This window comes from Tachypleus tridentatus, chromosome 6 (assembly GCF_004210375.1).
Source record: "Tachypleus tridentatus isolate NWPU-2018 chromosome 6, ASM421037v1, whole genome shotgun sequence".
Taxonomy (NCBI): Eukaryota; Metazoa; Arthropoda; class Merostomata; order Xiphosura; family Limulidae; genus Tachypleus; species Tachypleus tridentatus.
The window spans coordinates 129,883,350-129,906,224 of NC_134830.1; the positions used below are offsets into that span (position 1 = coordinate 129,883,350).

Below are 22,875 nucleotides of genomic sequence, written 5' to 3' on the forward strand. Positions count from 1 at the left end.
GTTGAGCTTTAAGGTATGATGATATAGTATACGTTTTTCAAACCTTTTAATTTATTTATCTAAAAAATCACACCATAGAAAACAAATTCTTTTACTACGAATAAGGTGCGTTATTATTAATTAGTCTTCACGTTTAGGTTTTTAAATGGAAGAAATACACTTTTCAATCTACAAATACACAAAAACGTAGGTTGGCTCCATACCATAGGTCTTGATTTTGGAGCTTGCGAGCCAGGTTCAAAACTGTGCGAAACCACAAAATGTCGCCCGACTTTAATCTGTGGGTGCGTTATAAAAGTGACATTCAATTCCTTAGAATGTAGGTTGAGTGATAGGGTGTTACTAACTGACTGCATTCCTTCTAGTCCAAAGTTCAAATTTCGAAATTGTGATACAAAGACTTATTAGGTTTACCACAAATATAAATACGTGGTTTTAATGGCTACTTCTCATGACTAATTAGACACAGTATACTCTGTTAAACCTTACAGATGTTGTGGTGAGAGCTCAGAATGTAGATTTCTCCAACTGTTTATTTATTGTTGTCAAATATTTAGCTGTCACCTCGAACATCTTATCTATTTAAACTAGTGTTGCTTTTAGTTTTTACGATTACTTGAGTATTTAACTGTATATTTTAGCTAATTCTAAAGGCTTTTAACAACTCGTACCTCTATTCAGTAGTGTGTCGTCTGTCGGACAGCCAGTAGACACTAAAATGACATCACATAAAGGATGCTTAACTTTGTAATTCGTACTGTCAGGATGTCAATAAAATGCGTACATGCCATGAATCGTGAAAAATTAGGCACTTTGTAAGCTACAACACAGTATGGCATACGAATTACAAATGCAAGAAATAAAAACAGTTGTTACTCTTAATTTTAGTTATATTTATTGTTGAAACAGAACACTTAGAGGGAACCTGCAATAATACATCTTGTTACTACTTATTTAAACAGAACTACGTGTTGGAAACCTTTCATTTCTGATATCAAACTCTTATTTAAGGACAGAACGAACGTAGTAGAAAGCTTTTGGACAGAACAAACGTAGTAGAAAGCTTTTGGACAGAACGAACGTAGTAGAAAGCTTGTGGACAGAACGAACGTAGTAGAAAGCTTTTGGACAGGCGGATATTTCGGTTTATATGAATTTCACTCATTTCTCTATTATACTACGTTTTGTTTTCTAACAGTATGCACTATTATAATTCAGTAAACGCTTAAAAATATCTCATATTTTTGTTTTCCCAAGCTGTTTGAATCTCAATAGCTAACAATTGATGTTCTTGTGTATTTCGAAATAATAATTAATTCCATATTTCTATAATTAGTGCTTAGATTTATCAAATCTTATTAATTATAACATTTTTAAATTAATATTATACTTCTGAATATTATGTTTTATCATAGGTTAAAGTTGTAAATTTAAGGATAACTTAAATTATCGTTAGTAAGAGGGAGGTATTCAACAGACAATTCAAATCACGTTAGGTATAATAGGTTTTATTTTTATTGACTGATGATTTATGACGTTTATCATAGATAGCCGTCCCTAATTTAGCAGTGTAAGACTAGAGGGAAGGCAGCTAGTCATCACCACCCACCGCCAACTCTTGGGATACTCTTTTACCAACAAATAGTGGGATTGATCGTAACATTATAACGTCCCCACAGTTGAATGGGCGAGCATGTTTGGTGCGACCGGGATTCGAACCCACGACCCTCGGATTATGAGTCGCACGCCTTGACACACGTGGCCATGCTGGGCCTAAAGAAAAAGAGTAGAAATAAAATACAGACCAAATAATTTAATAATCATTTAATAATATCCTTCACCAAACGTTGGTAGACATAGATTTAAAAAAGGCACGATTAGGTTTGTGACATGTTTCTCTTATCAGATATTGATAAAGGTAAGACAAGACTTCTTCCTAATCTCATTCACCATAAAAGGAAGTGGCAGCATAAATAGAATGGGTTTCTTTAGTTTGGATATCGCGTAAAGTTATGTGAGGGTTATCTGCGTTATCCGTCCCAGTTTAGCTGTATAAGACGAAAAGGACTGTAGCAAGTCATCACCACCCACCGCCAACTCTTGGACTACTCTTTTGTCAACGAATAGTGGAATTTATCGTCATATTATAACACTCACAAGGCTGAATGTGCGAGCATCTTTGGTGGGACAGGTATTCGAATCCGAGACCCTCAGATTACGAGTCTAGTGCCTTAACCACCTGGCCATGCCGAGTCTTACTAAATGGAATGGAATATTAAAGTTTGCCTTCTACCTGCTTTAGAGGTAAGTTCTTTCATCAGGATATAGTGACTGTAAGAAAAATAGAAACTAAACAAGATTATAGTAGCTTTCCATCAAAAGGGAAACCGAAACACAACTCAAGAAAAGGTTTTAAATTTTGTTCCGATCAGATATTGATACAAAAATATAGGAAATAAAACTTTGTTCAATATTCAACTCACTCAAAACTTTTGAAACCAAATCAGAAATAAAAACCTTTAAGATTTTTCACAAAAGTAATATATTGCTTAATATTATTTATTAGTGAATCCAAACGGGTTTAAAACACTGAGTGGTAAATATTTTATTTTTCAAAACTTTGAATAAAACCAATAAACATGTTTTTAGTCACCAAATGTATAATATAATAGTTCCATCTATTCTACTAAAACAATCAGACGGTAATCTTTACACTTTGTGAATAATCTACAAGAACAATCAGACGATAATCTTTACACTTTGTGAATAAAAAGAGAGAAGACGAGAAGAGTGACATTTTGTCATAATTGAAAAGAAACACAACGAAATATTTTTCATTATTGGTTTCCTAGCTTTAACTTGGAATATAGTTCAACGTGAACAAACAATCCACTTAGCAGTACTTGAAAAAACTGACACTGACTGGACCTGATCACAGCTCGACGGAACTGACTCTAAAACGTGTTAAACTCTTGTGTCTGAGCCGAGATCTACCACTATAGTCTGATTGTGTCCTTTCGAGGCGGAACGTCGAGCCTGTTTGATGATGTGTTTCTTGTCGATGAAGTGCTCTATGGAAAATACCAAAAGAAATTTAAAACTGACAAAGCGAAATTAAAACATTATTCTATATAAATATAACAGTACTACCTGTTGTGTGTTTATGTAATTACATATCTATATTTAAATTAACAGTACTGCCTGTTGTGTGTTCATGTAATTACATATCTATATTTAAATTAACAGTACTGCCTGTTGTGTGTTCATGTAATTACATATCTATATTTAAATTAACAGTACTGCCTGTTGTGTGTTCATGTAATTACATACCTATATTTAAGTTAACAGTACTGCCTGTTGTGTGTTCATGTAACTACTTGTCTATATAAATATAACAGTACTGTCTGTTGTGTGTTCATGTAACTACTTGTCTATATAAATATAACAGTACTGTCTCTTGTGTGTTCATGTAATTACATATCTATATTTAAATTAACAGTACTGTCTGTTGTGTGTTCATGTAACTACTTGTCTATATAAATATAACAGTACTGCCTGTTGTGTGTTCATGTAACTACTTGTCTATATAAATATAACAGTACTGTCTGTTGTGTGTTCATGTAACTACTTGTCTATATAAATATAACAGTACTGTCTCTTGTGTGTTCATGTAACTACTTGTCTATATAAGTATAACAGTACTGTCTCTTGTGTGTTCATGTAATTACATATCTATATTTAAATTAACAGTACTGCCTGTTGTGTGTTCATGTAACTACTTGTCTATATAAATATAACAGTACTGCCTGTTGTGTGTTCATGTAACTACTTGTCTATATAAATATAACAGTACTGTCTCTTGTGTACTGTTCTTGTGTGTTCATGTAACTACTTGTCTATATAAATATAACAGTACTGTCTCTTGTGTGTTCATGTAATTACATATCTATATTTAAATTAACAGTACTGCCTGTTGTGTGTTCATGTAACTACTTGTCTATATAAATATAACAGTATTGTCTGTTGTGTGTTCATGTAACTACTTGTCTATATAAATATAACAGTACTGTCTCTTGTGTGTTCATGTAATTACATACCTATATTTAAGTTAACAGTACAGTACTGTCTCTTGTGTGTTCATGTAATTACATACCTATATTTAAGTTAACAGTACTGTCTGTTGTGTGTTCATGTAACTACTTGTCTATATAAATATATGTAACTACTTGTATATAAATCTACTGTCTCTTGTGTGTTCATGTAATTACATATCTATATTTAAATTAACAGTACTGTCTGTTGTGTGTTCATGTAACTACTTGTCTATATAAATATAACAGTACTGCCTGTTGTGTGTTCATGTAACTACTTGTCTATATAAATATAACAGTACTGTCTGTTGTGTGTTCATGTAACTACTTATCTATATAAATATAACAGTACTGTCTGTTGTATCTTCGTGTAACTACTTGTCTATATAAATATAACAGTACTGCCTGTTGTATGTTCATGTAATTACTTTACAACAGCGTTTGGATGGATCTTCACAACAACTGGTATAGATGTTCATTAGTTCCATATCGGGTAACATACAAATTTTCAGTTGTGTTTTTTGTGGTGTTTTATTGACGTTTTTTACTACTACTTCGCCCCTGTTGATGAATCTTCACGAAATTTGTCACGACGGTTTCTTTGATCTGTGCGAAAATAAACACTTCTTTACTGTCTCACATTTTGTCCTTTACTTTAAGACTTTTATGTTTTTGGTGCTTTTTTTACAAATAGAAATAAGGGAAACAACTTTTTTATGTTCTAATATAACCTTTCATAATTATAAGCATACATAACTTCCGTCCACTGGACGGGTACTACAGTTGGTACGTAATATTATAACTATATTGCGACAACTGAAATGTAATTGAAACGCACTACTGATCGTTTTTGTCCTACGTCATATTTTGTTTGTTTCTTTCATTTGAATTTTTGCACAAAACTACACGAGGGCTATCTGCACTAGCCGTCCATAATTTAGTAGGGTAAGATTAAGGGGAAGTCAGCTAGTCATCACGACCACCGCCAACTCTAGGGATATTCTTTCAACAATGAATAGTGGGATTGACTGTTACATTATAACGCCCTCACGGCTGAAAGGGCGAACACGTTTGATGTTACGAGGATTTGGGTCTTTATTAGATAACGAGTTAATTAGTTTGAGTTGTTGCTAGGTGACGTGTTTGAAATGTTGCTAGGTGACGTGAAGTACTCTGCAGTTTTGTGTTAACCTCCTGATGTCGTACCCTTGTACAAATAACAAACAAATATGTAGTTAAACTATTTGGTGGTTTTGTACAGTGTGCACTTCTCTTAATGCTGGTGTCGTAATGAAATAGAAAAAAAAAGAAATGCGGGTGTGCGATCGACTTTGGCCAAATATGTTTAAGTAAAAGAATAATAATTTTTATTGTACTCTGCCAACAACGCATAGGTTGCAAACTGTTCCAGCTTAGATGCAATAGGGTTTAACTCAAACTTACTTTGTTTTACACATTTTTTTCTATAATTTACCCATATTTACTAATTTTACCTTGATAATAATTCAGTGAAAACAATCGGCCTGACATGGCGAGGTGGTTAAGGCACTCGACTCGTAACCTGAGGGTCACGGGTTCAAATCCCCATCACACCAAACATGCTCGCCCTTTCAGCCGTAGGGGCATTATTATGTGACAGTCAATCCCACTATTTGTTGGTAAAAGAATGGCGGTGAGTGGTGATGACTAGCTGATTTCCCTCTAGTCTTACACTGCTAAATTAGGGACGGCTAGCACATATAGCCCTCGAGTAGCTTTGCACGAAAATCAAAACAAATATTACAAAAAGTAATTAAAACAAAAGTTTATTTGTAAAATGTGCATCTTATGTAAATGTACATATTACATTAACATACCATCATTTTTATTAAGAAAATACAATGTGATGTGTTTTAGAAAGGTATGCCATATTTTGATCTAACGTGCAAATTCGCATATACGAATATATGCAACAAGTACAATAGGTAATATTAAAACGGTTTTTGGAGTGCAACCACGTCATTACAGTCCAGGTCGCCATAACTGATCCTTCTCTATCTGACGACCATTAATTTTGATAATACTTCTATACCACGTTTTCTTTTTCAAAACCCTCAGTCTTAACAAAAACGATAGGTGCGCTGCGTTCATCAAGTTAGCCGGTATATCTTAGTATGGATATCATGAATAACGTTTCATTCTTCATCTCCTTGAAGATTGAAACAGTATAATGGATGGTATGACTGAAAGTCTCACATTTGTGATCTCAAATCCTGTTGGCTTCGTTACCAGACAGGGATCTTACTTCCTTATGTTGTTTATAGTTGCTCGGACTGGGTGAACTGATTTGATATTAGCGTCTACATTTGTGGATTATCTTCTGTTGTACGATGCGCACTTTGCTTTCCATGACTGGGGTAGTAGTTGATGTATATTTCATTCTGGATGACTTTGGATCCATAAGTTGATCCATATTCCTCTGTCTTTTAAAGTCATTGAGTTCAAACGACATACCTCGTTTGGAAATTCTAAATTCGCTACCAAGACACATTTTGTGATACCCTTTAATTTTTGATGACATCACACTACTTAAGTAACGCCTGACAATATCAACGTGTAAATATAGAACATTATGTTTCATCATAATGTCATATCGGTTGTGGTTGGCATTTGAATTGCTGGTTAGCATATTCAGAATAGTTGTCACATAAGTACATATCTATGTATCACAACAAGTTACCTTTTATGAACGTTTCAGGCTAATGACAATGAAGTAATGAGCATTACGTGTTTTGATTTTGCATATTAAATGCATAAAAACCCTATGCAATAGCTCTAATATTTTCCTACACTTATATTCAAATGTTTTATTTCTAGAAATAAAAATCACATGAAAGATGTTTAAATATGCTAGAAACCAACAACCGTTAGATATGTAATACTACAACAACCCTGACATTAAATACGTAATACCTCAAGAACCAGCCGTTAGTTATGTAATACTACAACAACCCCGTCCTTAGATATGTAATACTACAACAACCCTGACGTTAGATATGTAATACTACAACAACCCTGTCGTTAGATACGTAATACTACAACAACCCTGTCGTTAGATACGTAATACTACAACAACGCTGACGTTAGATATGTAATACTACAACAACCCTGACGTTAGATATGTAATACTACAACAACCCCGCCGTTAGATATGTAATACTACAACAACCCTGTCGTTAGATATGTAATACTACAACAACCCTGTCGTTAGATATGTAATACCTTATCAACCTCGTCGTTAAATATGTAATACTACAACAACCCCGCCGTTAGATATGTAATACTACAACAACGCTGACGTTAGATATGTAATACTACAACAACCCTGACGTTAGATATGTAATACTACAACAACCCCACCGTTAGATATGTAATACTACAACAACGCTGACGTTAGATATGTAATACTACAACAACCCCGTCGTTAGATATGTAATACCTCAACAACCCCGCCGTTAGATACGTAATACCACAAGAACCCCGCCGTTAGATACGTAATACCTTATCAACCCCGCCGTTAGATATGTAATAACACAAGAACCCCGCCGTTAGATACGTAATACCTTATCAACCCCGACGTTAGGTATGTAATACCTCTAGTTTTGTACAATTGATAAACAACACATGCTCTGACATAATCACTCCCTAGCGACCCCCTAGCGGTATGTCTACGGATTTACAATACTAAAATCAGCGGTTCGATTCCCCTCGGTGGTATCAGCAGATAGCCCGATGTGGCTTTGCTATAAGAAAAACACACAAACACACACACTCCCTAGTAGAACAGCGCTATGTCTGGGGATTTAAAACACTAGAAACTAGATTTCTATGCCCGTGAAGGACAGAGCACAGACAGCCCTTTGTGTAGCTTTGCACTTTATTACACACAAATAAACAAACTAACGTAGTAAAATGGCGTAGAGTGTTCAGCTAATCAGGTACAATTTAATTATTCTCTGAAAGAAAATTAACTTGCAGGTTGGTTAAAGTAGTCCTTATAAATGATATACATTTAATTAAAAATAATAAATAAATAGTTGGTGATAAAATAAGGTGAATATTGACACTTTAGTCGCTTAATTTAGTTCACACAGTAAGAATCATTGTTCACGAAACCTGATTACATGTATAGTGTCTAGTGACTCAGCTTGGTATTTAGAGAAAGACCTCGTGGGCACTGCCTATGGCAAAAGTAAGGTTATTGGCATTATAACAAATAATTCTTTCTCATGGATCGTTAGAATATGATATATTAGCAATTTTTTTTCAACACACGTTTTATTGTTAGGTCAACTACAGGTGTCGTAATGTTGCCTAGGTAACTTAATTCAACGAGACTAGGTTACTTACATTAAAGCTTTTCTTTTATGTGCTACGTTATATACGCCCGTCTTTAAAAACAAGTTTGTTTGTTTGTTTTTGAATTTCGTACAAAGCTACACGAGAGCTATCTGCGCTAGCCGTCCCTAATTTTGCAGTGTAAGACTAGACGGAAGGCAGTTAGTCATCACCACCCACAGCCATCTTTTACCAACGAATAGTTTGATTAACCGTTACATTATAACGCCCCCACGGCTGAAAGGGCGAGCATGTTTGGTGCGACGGGGATTCGAACTTGCGACCCTCAGACTACGAGTCGAACGCCTTAGCCCTCCTGGTCATGCTGGGCCTTAAAAACAAGTAGCTTCGTTCTAAGGCAGAAAAATATATATAACTATAGGAGACTTTTAACAAAACTTTCCATTGTAGTTCTTTCCATGATTGTAAAGGATGTGGTAAATTTCACGTGCGCTGAAAACGTTTGACGATAAACACAAAAGTGTGAATCACGGGGTATTATTTGGTTTCTGTAATAAAACTAAATTTGATGATATCACACACACACAAGTACAAATACAAAGATCTGACGAATACATCCAACAAATAAGTTTAACAAAAACAACGTATGACCTTTAGTGGGTTGAGTTTTGAAATTGGACTGCTTCCCTCATTTCAGGTTATTGAAAGTAAATCTAAGCATTTTACACAAATTAACCTGATTACAACTAACATATAGTCCTATGTTGTAGTCCTTGTATTATTATGTTTGTCTGACACATAACACTGTAGGAAAAAAAGCTTTTGTGGGTCAAAGTTATGTTGAATACACGTGTTAGCTGGTAAATAATGTAATATCATCTCACTCAGATATCTCAAATTGATTAACCTTAGCTCAGACGTCAAAGTGAATACAAAAAGATATTGTCACTATATAACTTTAGGATATACGCAATGAACGTTGAATCTTTCACCTACTTTAAAAACAATTGAAACTGGACTAGTGTTGGACAGAACTTGTGCGAACGGGTGAATAGTGATGATTAAATATATTAATATATCGATCACAAAGTACTAAAATGACAGACACTTTGTTCATTTCTTGATCCTCTGGTTGACTGCCTCACAGAAAGAACCATGGTGTTCGAGTTGTCCAGTTCCCAAAACTGTTGTTGGCGGCGTCTCCTATGGCTGCTTCTGTGAAACTTGTGTCGAAACTCCCGCTTGAATCTTTCCTGGAGTATACAGAAAATAGTTTGGTTTCATTCTTAGAACAACAACTGGATACAACTAGAAGGCACTTCTACCACAACTGTTTGGGAAGACCGATGAAAAATGTTATAACGTTTAATATAAAATAGCACGTTATAACAGTGCTATTTTATTTTATAGTAATACTGTTACAAATAATTTTAACACTGTTGATATTATTTTAACTTAAACCCTTTCTCTAAACACTTAAAAATGTGTTTATAAATGTGTTGTTGGTTATCTACATTCACACATTTTAACATGTTTATATAATTTGATCAGGACGTTCAGTCACATTTTTATAAAAATATACAAATCAACAAACCTCAAAAACAAAAATATCTCCAACCTAACAACAAATGTGAAAGTGATGCGACACTGGTGGCAAAAAATAAAAACAAAGAACAGAAAGAAAACATAAATGGTACAATATATTGTATCAATCCTCGTGGATCTCTGAACTTGTATGTATTAAACCAAAGTGGGCTGAAAATGTTAAATGGTAACATGAGTAATGAATACAGATTTACTATATGGGAAGATATATTTACACATTTTCTCATTTTTGCAGTGAAAGTTATTATTTATAATTGTAGTTTGTGCAGATTAACGAAACAATTTGATTTTTAAGACCATTTTTCACAGAGTAGCTACATATTTGGATTGGTGTGTGTAACTTCTTTTCTCTAAGTGAAGTAAAGTTTAGATATCCTATTAATTTTAGAATAGAATGCTCTCCTTACGATGTCAGAATAACAGTGAATACTGTACCAAACCTGTCCTACTTTCAGCCATCAGTGGTACAGTAAATTATTTAGTATCAGAATAACAATGAGTACTGTACCAAACCTGTCCTACTTTCAGCCACTAGTGGTACAGTAAATTATTTAGTACCAGAATAACAGTGAATACTGTACCAAACCTGTCCTAGTTTCAGCCACTAGTGGTACAGTAAATTATTGAGTACCAGACTAACAGTGAATACTGTACTAAACCTGCATTTGCAGTAATCTCATTTATATGTTTTTACCAAGAAAATCGTTGTAGATTTCTCAAACAATCTTCTCTTGTGTACAGATATCTTTTTATTAAATATCATTTTCAATAAAGACAGAGGTGCTGACACGTAGTGTATGTAAAATTTGGTCGAAATTCAAGATCCAACTGTTAAAATGTAAAGTAAAATTTATATTAAGACATTAAAAAGGATTTGCTTTCCAACTTTTTAATTTTTTTTGTTTTCTTTTTAATTCGGAAAGTTTTTGCCACAAATTGAACAATTACTTTCAAGGTTTAACTATAGTCAATAAAAAAATATTCGAAACTACAAAACAACCAATAAATCAACCACGTGATATTTATTATAGGTAAAACAAAGCTATGGACATTGTGTAACTAAAATAATATCTTGACAAATCTAGAGATTTGAGTTGACTTGGTAGGAATTTCAGTTTAAATCACTTGTTTTTATCGGTACACTATATATCTCCTTGTCCTCAATTTATTATCTCAGCTAAGCCTTGATTAGTTATATTTATATGTACCTTGAACCAATCGAATCCTTAGATGACGTTTTTGTAGTAACCACTATCATATTTAAGTCTTTGAGTGTCTTCACACATGAGTTGATTATCTACACTTTTGAAAATCTAAACCTTACTTAAGGAAGGGTTGTAAAATTATTAGCGAGTTTCAAATGTAACAGAAAACAAATCACTGACCAAAAAAAGAAAGAAATATTGTTTGTGACACATTAGCGAGAACTTGAAATATAAAGTACATTCCATCTAACTTGGATGGCTGACACCAGATTGTGGAAATAACTTCAATTGTTCTTATTGTTACACCGTTGAGGGAAAATATAAAAAGTAACGACAAAAGCAGTGCTGTCCCTTAGGGATAATACATCAATCAGATGTAATAGTGTCATCAAACAGTTTCTGATGTATGTTATAGTCAGGTTTTCATCAGAGGTAAAGAAATTCATCAAGAGTGGTTCCTTATGTACAATATGCAAGGATTCTCATCAAACACCTTTTGAACTCGTGAGAACCACAGATCTCCCAAAGAAACACTATGCTATGAGTTTTCTTACTATACAATCTAATACGTGATCTCATAATCACGTGTGAAGATAAATGTTTGAACGATATTGTTATCATCTCACATAGAATCTGTATAACAAGAAGAGAAAGTACCTGACGTGAAGTGCCCAAGATTTATTAATCACAAAGGTTTAGAGTTTATATCTACCATTCGGTGTAAAACTATCGTCGTTTCATCAGGGGATGAATGTAAAAATGAAGAAAGCCAACAGTACGATAGTACAGTATTTACAATATTGTGACCTACCTTCTACAGGTACTGGTGTGTTAATAAACATCATGAACCTACTTCTTAGATAAATTATTTCGTGTTATGTTGACTCATATGAAAGAAAATACAAAAAAAGAGAGTTACAGATGGCCTAGAAGAATCATTTACATCAAGATACATAAATTAAAGCTTCTAATCAAGTCAGTGTGTATACATTAATATAAAACGTATCTAAAATCCCATAGACATCCTTGTGCATCTTCTTGACCTTCTTGGTTTAAACCTTATAACATGCTACAAGTTATTATACTTGTTATTTATTCATTACATTTACTTAGGTATTAGAGAACTACTCGTTAGTGACGTCTTTCTTCAAGAACCCTTCTAGAAAGTCAGAAGATTTGGGTGCATAAACAAGTGGTGCCTGTTTATTACATCTGTCATGAAGAAACCTATAATGCCAAACAAGAGATAACGGCCATATGAAACTTTCCTTACCAGCTCGTGCATGTTTACTCATTTCCATATTTCACCTGAACGTTATCTTTCTTTCTTCCGTCCCAGCTACCGATATTTTGTATATAAACCAGCGTGGGCCCGTCATGGCCAAGCGTGTTAAGGCGAGCGACTCGTAATCTGAGGTTCGCATCCCCGTCGCGCCAAACGTGCTCGCCCTTTCAGCCGTGGGGGCGTTATAATGTGACGGTCAATCCCACTATTCGTTCGTAAAAGAGTAGCCCAAGAGTTGGCGGTGGGTGGTGATGACTAGCTGCCTTCCCTCTAGTCTTACACTGCTAAATTAAGGACGGCTAGCACAGATAGCCCTCGAGTATCTTTGTGCGAAATTCAAAAACAAACAAACAAACAAGCGTTTACACAGAACTTGACTTGTATGTCTTTATGGGAAATAGCACTAATACATTTCATTATCCAGATGTTTGAATTAGGAGACAGTTTAATGTAAGACATGACGAAAAGCCTTATCTTGTGAACACATACTCTGTCGGCCTAGTTTCTAGATGTTATGTTGCTTATTGTTAGATAGGGTACATGGACAGCTTTAGCCACTGATATCTATATTTCTTGATGACGAGAAACCTACTTGAAATCAAACTGTATCTCAAAACGGCTGGTATAAGTATACCATTCTTATACATTCTGAGATACATTGTCCTCTATACTCTTGGATTCTCGCCCGTTAAAATACGCCATACTTTGTTTACCATGATCATAGGCCATTTTCTGAATCTTCCTGCCATCCAAATTGATCCAATTCCTTCTTTTCCATATCATTCAATACAAGGGTTACATGAACACATCTTTTTTAATATAATGAGCTAATAAATGCTTTCCATCAGAAAGGACTGTTACATATCTTTATTAAAAGCGATCAGATTTCATCACACTATTTATCAGTAAAGTAAATAATGTTAAATGTGTGTGTTTTGATCACAATATTTGGTTAGTTTTACCTTTACAAAATTAGGGTTTAGTTGTTGCTTTATACATTGTTGAATGAAATTGATGTCATTAAAAATAATGTTAAAATGTAGTTCTTACACTTTGAAACCCACTGACTGTACACTGGCTTTGTTTACCACATTACCTACTTAATTACATGCCCAAAATGGGTTTAATATAATGCACTTAACCATTTGTATATATGTTTATATTTATAGAAAGATATATTCTCAAATCTACTTACATTGTAGATGGCGTAAATAAACGGGTTATAACAGGAGTTACTCATGGCCAGCCAATGACTGCAGAACCAGATGACATTGATGTATTTGTAGCTGAAACAATCAAAATATTCTATACTCTTGATGTAAGCAAAACTCTAGAGAATAGAAACATGAATAAAACAGAATATAACTATACGAACACGCACCAATAGAAAAAGAGTTTATCTAGAGACCCACACACATATATATATATAAATAGAGAGTAATAAATATATATGGATTCTTAAAGAGAGACATAAAGACAGCTCTACAATAAAACGTATGAAGCGAAACCTTTAAATATACTTTGTCGCATGTAAAGATAAGATTATTGGAAGCGGACTTGGCTTCAAATATCTTTCTTTACTAGATAAACGAATTATATGTACAGTATAAAATATGTTTTTGAAGTTTGATTGATAAAATCTGTTCCACTGATTAATTTAACAGTCCAATTCGCATAAAACAAAACTGTACATTCAAGGCATTCTCTTCTAAGATGTATATTGTTTCTGGAATTCGATTATTTTACATAAAATATGAAATTTTGAATTTTTGTTCTAAGCGAATTTGATCTTTAAAAAAGGAAAAAAGTTACAGTAAAGAAGTATTAACATCGTAGTTTATATGTAACGAATATTTGTGACGTAAATAAAAATACTACATTCTTGCTCATGGGATGAAGTAAGTGGGTGTTAAGATAGTATGAAACCTATTTTAAGTATTGGCCACGTATTAGAAACCCTTTTTAAAGCGTTGGATGTCGGATTATGTAATATATCACCAAGTATTCTCGAAGTGTAGGATGCTGGATGAAGTGGCATATTAGAAATTTTTGTTTAAACATTCGATGCTAGAGTATGTGATATATCCTAAACTTTTGTTGAAATGCTGGATAACACATTAAAATCCGTCTTTAAGCGTTAAATGCTAGATTATGTGATATGTTAAAACCTGAAAAACGTTTGCGTGTTAATTCATCTTTTGGGGATCTCTTCATTTATATAAAAAAAACAGAACAAAAATACACACACAACTTTTCGTGTTTAACGATCAATTTACGCTAAATATACATTATTTGAGCAAACTGTGTTAATTCCAAATGGTCTGAAATACACAATTTGAGAAGACAGCTGGATTAGTTTCATATTGGATTATCTATTATCTCTCTCTCTCTCTCTCTATTTATATATATAACTGTGTCTTCATAAAATTATAAAATATATTTAAATTCCATAAAACCAAAAATATGACATCAACTTAACTAAAACTGCACAATCGGTTCTTTCCTTATTATGTTTCATTATTTAAAAGTTTAATGACGTCAGACCTTATTAGATATTGGTAAATAAAAATCTCATAGAGAATAAGATTTTTCATGGAAAATAAAGTCTAGTAGTACTGAGAAAACGGACTATGAAGTGCTATCAATATATCATAAAAAGCAATTCTAAATATTTTCAAAATATATTTTTATTTTGATTGATAAAGAAGCTCTGGGTCAGTTTGAACTTATTTTATTATATATAAAACGTATAGTAAATAATTATAATATATATACATACATGTAGGGAAAACTCAACAGTAAGTAAATATATATATATATATAACTGGAAAATATATCTATGTACTTTAAGTTTTGATAGAATCAATCAAACGAATAATTAAGGACATTTCTATAGGTTTAAGATGTTACAAAGGTTTCTTAACTTTGTTAATCGTATAATAAAGTTTTTCATTACGTATTGGTGTATACGTTATGTGTTAATAACGTTTTCATAAAATGGTGTAAATTATATGTTTAAACTTTGACATTATGTTATGAATGAAAATAAAATACCAGACACGTAATCTCGATGAGTTGTACAAGGTAGGGTACGTTAAAGCCTGCAACAAGTTGTACTCATAAAAGTCGGTGGCAAAAATCATTAACGTAACCTAAACAACAGTAAATAATACAACCCAGAAGGATATACGCCTGGAAACAAGATAGGAAGAGTATTGGTTCACCAAGATAATATTTATAGTCACATCTTTCCATCCGTCGCATACCTCGAGCGGCTCGAGAATTAAATTTGTGTTGATGATAACGTGTATAACGGTCAAGTCACCAGACGCAAAACCTAAGGATTTCTGTGCGATCGCATTGTCGGAAAAATGTAGTACTCGTACACTAACTGGATTATGAAAAGATAGCAAGGTGGAGGGGTGTGCTTCGGAAGTGACAGCCTTAGAGAAATGAAAACTGTGTTGCAGATTTATTATTAAGGCGCATAGTCGTTAGTGCAAGGCCGGTCGTGACCACATGTATTGAAACAACTTAGGGAGTTTTTAAATTCGTTTCAATATAACACGTTCAACCCTCTGTATAACAAGTAAAAGTTCAATGTCATTCTTTAAAAGTCATATGTATATTGCTTCACCTTATAATCAGTTATAATCTAATACATATTCTCCCAACCTGCTTCTAAGTTACAATTTTAATATTTTGTAAATCTACCGGAAAACATCTAATTACGATAGTAATTATCTTTTAGTGTCATCACCCATCAATGACAGTTTAGAAGTGTGAACAAACTGTGTTTCAAAGTTCTGTGTTATAATATTTACCTACTGTGTAATATTGTAACACTACTACACATAAACACGAATACTAAGTTTCGTGTTTACAGTGTCTGTTAAAGAAAAAGACATGAGAGGAAACACGACTTCCCCCCCCCCAAGAGCAAACAAGTTCCAGGTTCTCCGATCAATAAATCGGAGTAAACTGACCACTTGCGTGGCCTCGACCTCACGCCCCTAGATTTCTGTGGGGCCGTGGGAAGTGCACCGTGAAGAGAGAAGAGATTTCTAACTTGAATCATTTACGACAAAACGTCACTAGATCAACTTACATGTTTCGCCGGAGATTCTCAATCGAGTACAGACAGAAATTGATTATCGATATGTTGTTAATGGTCCAAACGGTTTAGTTGTATAATACTGTTTCAAAAACCTTGTAAATGGATAAAACTGCATTTACAAAACTTTTGAAGATGGCGAATCAAATAAATAAAAGTTCAATGTACCCTGAATATCTGTCTTTTTACTAGTCTGCTTACGAACCTCACTATTCACTTGTGTAAACCTTGTATAACAAAGTAATTACTGTAATAAACTAATATGTATTAATTAAAAACTCGATAGAATGTATGAGTTGCTCATACTTTCTTTTCAAAACCAGTATTTTGCCAATGAATTTGTAAAGATAAAGCAATAACAGGAAACGTTTTCTCGACTTTCTTTGGATAAATTATTTTATGTAGTTAAAAATTTGAAACGAACTATATACTGTAGTTAATAAATACGTGTATTATGCTGCAACATGGTGTTAAACGTCATTTCATTCCTGAATGAGAAACGTCAATGTCTTAACATAATAATGGTTAAGCTATTAACAATAAATGTATTTTTATATTTTATCAGCTGTGTTAATTATACAGTGAATGTTAAGTATATGTCATTTAAATACAATCATAGAATTTTACTTTACGTTGACCATGACAAGTAACTGTGTCTTCTGTGTAATTTCTCTACTGATTTAACAAAGAGTTAAAATATTGATAAGGTTTTAGTTTAAATTAACAGTTTAATATGGCAAGTGTTTCTTACTTTACAGCAAGAAATAAAAAATATCAAAAGTGCCTTTAAAATAGAGTAGAAAACACTGGAAATTCTGTGGTGTATTTCAGTTAATTAAACTTCTGATAATACAAGTTCAAAAAAAAGATTAACAAAGTAGAGAGGTGGTCAATGATGTTAAAAGAGTAATATTATGATAACGGGTTCAACTAATTGATTATTAATGTATTTGGACAATGTAAGACCCAGTTTGTATACAAAGTAATTATAAATATTCACTTAACCCTTATTTACCTTTAAGAATTATCCTCATAAATGCTTCTTTTTCATATATAAAATGTCCCCCTATAAAACATAATGAAATCGTGTGATAGACTGAAAAACGTTATTCTAATTGATTCACGAATTTTCAATGTAATTAGGTTTGAGTTATTGTAGTCTCCTGCCAAAAAGAGACAACCTGGCCACCAGATTAAGATAGTAAACATCGTATTGATTATACTAATAAAGTAAAACTTCAAACTTTCAAAGCTTCGTCTTTATACAACAGATGTGACGATCCAAATAAGTTCCAATTAATCCTTTTACTCATGCATCATTCATCTTTTAAGACATTCTTTTATTAGAAGACTTAACTGTTCAAAAAACAAACCTCTCGAAGGGAGGATTATCAACAATAGACGCATAAATTTTAAATATTCAAAAATGTAACTGCAGCTTGTTGAACATGTTGATTTAAATACTAAAACATTCTTTGGCATTAAAACGTGTATACGAGAATGATTGCACTATACACGTCGTATGTGTTAAAAATATTCTTTATCACTGTAAAAGCTGTAATTTGTAATAAAATAATAGTCATAATCTGTAAGTACACTCAGCATACTCCTAGATTATTAGTGCCAAGTAAGAAGTCATGGCTCCCCCGCTTCACTGTCAAAAGTTTTCTATCAACTGAGTGTGCTTATTTTGGACGCATTCCTAAGAGAGGTGTGACACCTATGATTACGTCATGAAACACCAGAGAATGCACTGACAGGAGAAAGAGAAGACATCACGTGATGGCTTCATCGATACAGGGGGCACATTTCTGGGAAAGTGATGATATTATTATGTCTCTAGCATTAATCATTAATTTATTTTGACTGGCGAAAGTTGTTTGATGTCAGAAGACTCGTTGCTATGAGAAGGGATACATCACAAATTTTCATTTTTTTATGTAATATTTGGGTATTTCATGGTTAAAAATTCAAAACAGTAAGTTATAATTTTAATATATAACGAATAAAGAATTCAACCATAACACATATATTACATTTTCAAATCGACTGTGCTTTCACTTATATAAGTTCACTCTGTGTCTTAAAGAGATATCTTTAACCACAGGCTTAACAAGATTGAAATAATTACTAACGACTTATTGTTTACAAAGATGGTGCCATTTCTATATGCAGCTGTTACTACGCATCCATAGAACTGTATAAAGATTTCAACTTGTCTCAATATCTATTTATAATGCTCATTCATATATTTACTTGTATTACGTGTGTTTTACAAAGATGGGTAGTGTTACAGCATGTCTACAGCAGTATAAGATTATGATTTTCACTTTTTGATCTAACTGACATGACACACCTTTTGTATTTTCTAAAGTTTTATATGTAAAATATTTATCACTAAGTTAGTAAATTTCATTTCTATATTAAACATATTACATAACGTTCCTTTACATCTATTTGCCCTGAAAAATAAACTTACTTAAATCTCTAAACAGTAATTTAATTTTCATGTTTACTTTGACAAGTTGATTTGCTTCATTACAATTAATTTTCAAAGATCTGTGAAAATGTTACAGGTTTACTGCCGCACATTTATTTTAGTGGCTGCGTTTTTTTCTGGGTAGTTTTCTTTTGTGTATGTGACGTATATTATTGATTGTGTATTGCGAAAGTCCCGCCCATTCTCAAAACTTGTAGAGAGTTATTGAAAGTGACAAAAAACAATATTTGTTTACGAAAGCATGCTAGATCACTTTCGAAAATCTTAAAGTTTCGCGTGATTAGTATATAAAAACAGACAGCTACAGTCGGTTTGCTACATAGTCCTATGAAGCTATAATTGTGACTAGCGTTTATTAATCGGAAAACTACAGAATTTGACCAGGAACACTATGTATTTTGAACATTACAAACCGTTCAACTTCAGTGAATTACTTGGGACCCTATTATTTCTATGAGGATATTATATATCTTTGCTGAAAAGAGTGAACTTCTAACCGGTGTGAGGCTAGCCAAGAAAGACATCGTTAGCTTAAGCGAGGTACAACAATATCAACCCAGAATTAATTTGTTCGTTGTAGACCTGGATTATCGATAAAATATTCTGTTCTAGACTGGATGTAAGACTGGTGTATTGTTTGTAAGTTTGTAAAACTCTTGTATATAAACCATCATGTGTAATAACTATTAGTAATAACCGTTATTTTAACTTGTATTGTTTTTTGGTTTTGTTTCCATATTAAAACATATTTGTGTTAAAAAAGAAAATTGTTGGTATCAATCTTGTTGAAGAATAACATAAATTTAATACATATTAACATTTGATTAGCTACTAAGCTCACATTAAAGTTCCGATTATGCGTAACGTACATAACATAATAAATCGGATATTCTTCCGAAATAATAATACGTAATAAAAAATCTGTTTAATTGTCGCTATTATATAAAACCACATTCTTACCTTTCTGTAAAAAAATTTCACTGTTTTTTAGAGCTTATTTCTTACTGTTTAAAACTTTATTCAGGAATGATAGTTTAGTAACATTCTGCTTTCATAGGGTATTCCAAATTATCACATATTTTTAGTGAACGTGCCTTAATAGATCTTACCTTTACTAAAAGGTATTCAAATAGAAAATAGACAAACTATGAAATTTCCAATTTTGGTAGAATTTATGCCTATTCATTTTTTTCTTTGTATCCAAAGTACAGAAACGTTATTTAAGAGAAAAATATACTTAGCTTTCATGGATGTTTTTAAAATTAGGTACACTGATATATCTTTATAACCTGTAATTAGGTGTCGAATATCTAAATATAAGCCACGTGTTATTCAATAAAAACTGCTCAATTGTGACTAAAGTTTTTGAGCACGCGTATACAAAAAGTCACGTGAACTATCAGTCTGACATGGTTACTACAGCCTCAAAGAGTAATGGTGGATTGTTTTCAGTGCTTTGTCATTGAGATTAAAGATGGCTTATTTAAAGCAGAAAAATCTATAGAGTGAAAGCACGCAAATTTACATATCTACTGGTTAGGACAAGCAAAGTAGATTGGCAGTTTCTAGCTCAAGTTTTCAAAAGAATAATATGAGTGCACGGTTATTATTCGTTATTCACTGTCACCTTTTAAGCACAAATTTGCTAAATTTTATGAAAATATTCTAATTAAACAGACTTCAACATCCCGAGATATTAGCTTCAGTAACTGACATAAATAATGATGCATAATATGGCTGTGCCCAATGAATGTGTGCGATGACATAATTAACTTAGTTTCCGTGGCATTACTATAAAGGAAGTTACTAATAATGTTTTAGATAGGAAAATTACGACCAGATAGTTTAAAGAATCGGGTTGGTTCTGTAAGGCGTTGGTCTGTTCCAAATAATTGGATTGAGATCCTAAAATTAATATTGGTAACTATCGAGTGTCACTTTCTTATTTCGTGTGCGTTGTTGGTGTGTATTGTTTCAAAAAAGGTTATAAAATACTCAACTTGAGGTTAAATATACAATTATTTTAAGCCACTGTCTTAGTAGATAAATATAATTAAAAACACTAAAGGTGTGAAAGAAAGGTGTGACCAAAAAGGAATGAGATTGCACCTTAAAGGAATGAAATCAAAATTGGCAGCTAAACGGGTGGCTACATTTATAGCACTGATATGAACTTTACAACAAATATTCATTTATTATTTAGCTAGGCTGAATATATTGTTTTACCCATTGTGATACCCTGGTATACTAACAGCCAAGTGTTATAATATTTGTGGTATATCCAACATTCATGCATGTGATTAAGCAAATACAGTAAATTACCGTGAATGAAACATAAGGTACTTTTTTAAAAAATGTTTTGATGTTACGTAATTATAGAATATTTCATTGTTTATAAAACAATCTTCAAATGTTTCAGTATGTGTGACAACAGTTTTATGTGAAGTTTATTATTTTATTTACATAGATCGATGATAGCATAATTATATATAACTTGAATTATATATTTTAAACACGTTTGTTAGAAACACGAATAATCACTTCATTGAGTATAATTGAGTACAAAGTGCAATAACTGTTTGTTTTGAATTTCGCGCAAAGCAACACGAGGGCTATCTGCACTAGCCGTCCCTAATTTAGCGGTGTGAGACTAAAAGGACCGTGGCTAGTCACCCCCACCCACAGCCATCTTTTACCAACTAATAGTTTGATTAACCATAACATTATAACGCCCCCACGGCTGAAAGGGCGAGCATGGTTGGTGCGCTGGGGATTCGAACCCGCGACCCTAAAATTACGAGTCGAGTGCCTATACCACCTGGCCACTGTTTCCATCATTTATGTTGAAAGATAATGACTCGGATAGAAGTGAAAGAAACACGACTGTATGTAATTAGTTGTCTTACGAATAAAGTTCCAAACAGCATAAAAAAACAAGCTCTAGATAAAAAAATGAAATTTCCTACAGAAAAATAAGAATAATGTTGTACAGTAGTAACAATTAAACAAAATTATTTACATAGATATTTGAAAAGTAAATTATAGTGAAGGAAATCAATATGTACACTTGCCCTGCAGGTTGTTTTGGTAACATTACCACGTGTCTTGATATGGGAGCAAAAACTATAATCACATACATTAAATGTGTTAGTAATAAAAAGACAATCTCCTGTTAAAGCACGTGTAATATAATTAAATATATAAACTGTACATTTTTAATACTTGTCTCAGTCTCGATATGTCTGTGATTTAACTAACAACTGAGAAAGAGAAAACTATGACGTCACCACTTTCTTCCAGCATAGAATCCACAGGAATTTCTTTCTCCTCTGGTGCAAATTGGGTTATTTATTACCTCTCTCTCCCAACAACACACTCTCTGGTGACAGAGAACTTCCGTCGGTCAAGTGATCTTTTTAACTGGATGTATAAATACTTTGCATAGGAATAGCCTGTTAAACACCTTTCTCACAAGCAAGTCCCCCACTAGTTCTGCGATAAATTTACAGGCTTCAACACGTAATTTTCGGTGGCACCAAACAACCTACGAAAATGCCAAACAGTGTGAACATTCCTGATGCATTCCTTTTCATCACGACTTTATTTCGGCTGTGTCTCTTACGTGGTTTGGTGATTTGCATATTCAAAATCGTTTTAATATGACTTACTCAGTCATTTGTACATTCACTTTGCAAAAATGCTAGCAATGTTTACGTGACCACTTATCTTTCGTTTTT

General features: G+C 33.0%; 1 protein-coding gene across 1 annotated transcript in view; it reads right to left on the minus strand.

The window, feature by feature from the left end:
• Positions 1–2,602: 2,602 nt before the first annotated feature.
• The window catches only part of LOC143253652 (RYamide receptor-like), a 60,401-nt gene continuing 40,128 nt past the window's right edge, over positions 2,603–22,875 (minus strand). Inside the window, exons 3-5 of the mRNA XM_076507851.1 lie at positions 13,720–13,810; positions 9,538–9,682; positions 2,603–3,071 (exon numbers count right to left, since the gene is read on the minus strand). Coding sequence (XP_076363966.1) covers positions 2,965–3,071; positions 9,538–9,682; positions 13,720–13,810 — 343 coding nt within the window. The 3' untranslated portion in view covers positions 2,603–2,964. The remainder of the gene's footprint in view (positions 3,072–9,537; positions 9,683–13,719; positions 13,811–22,875) is intronic.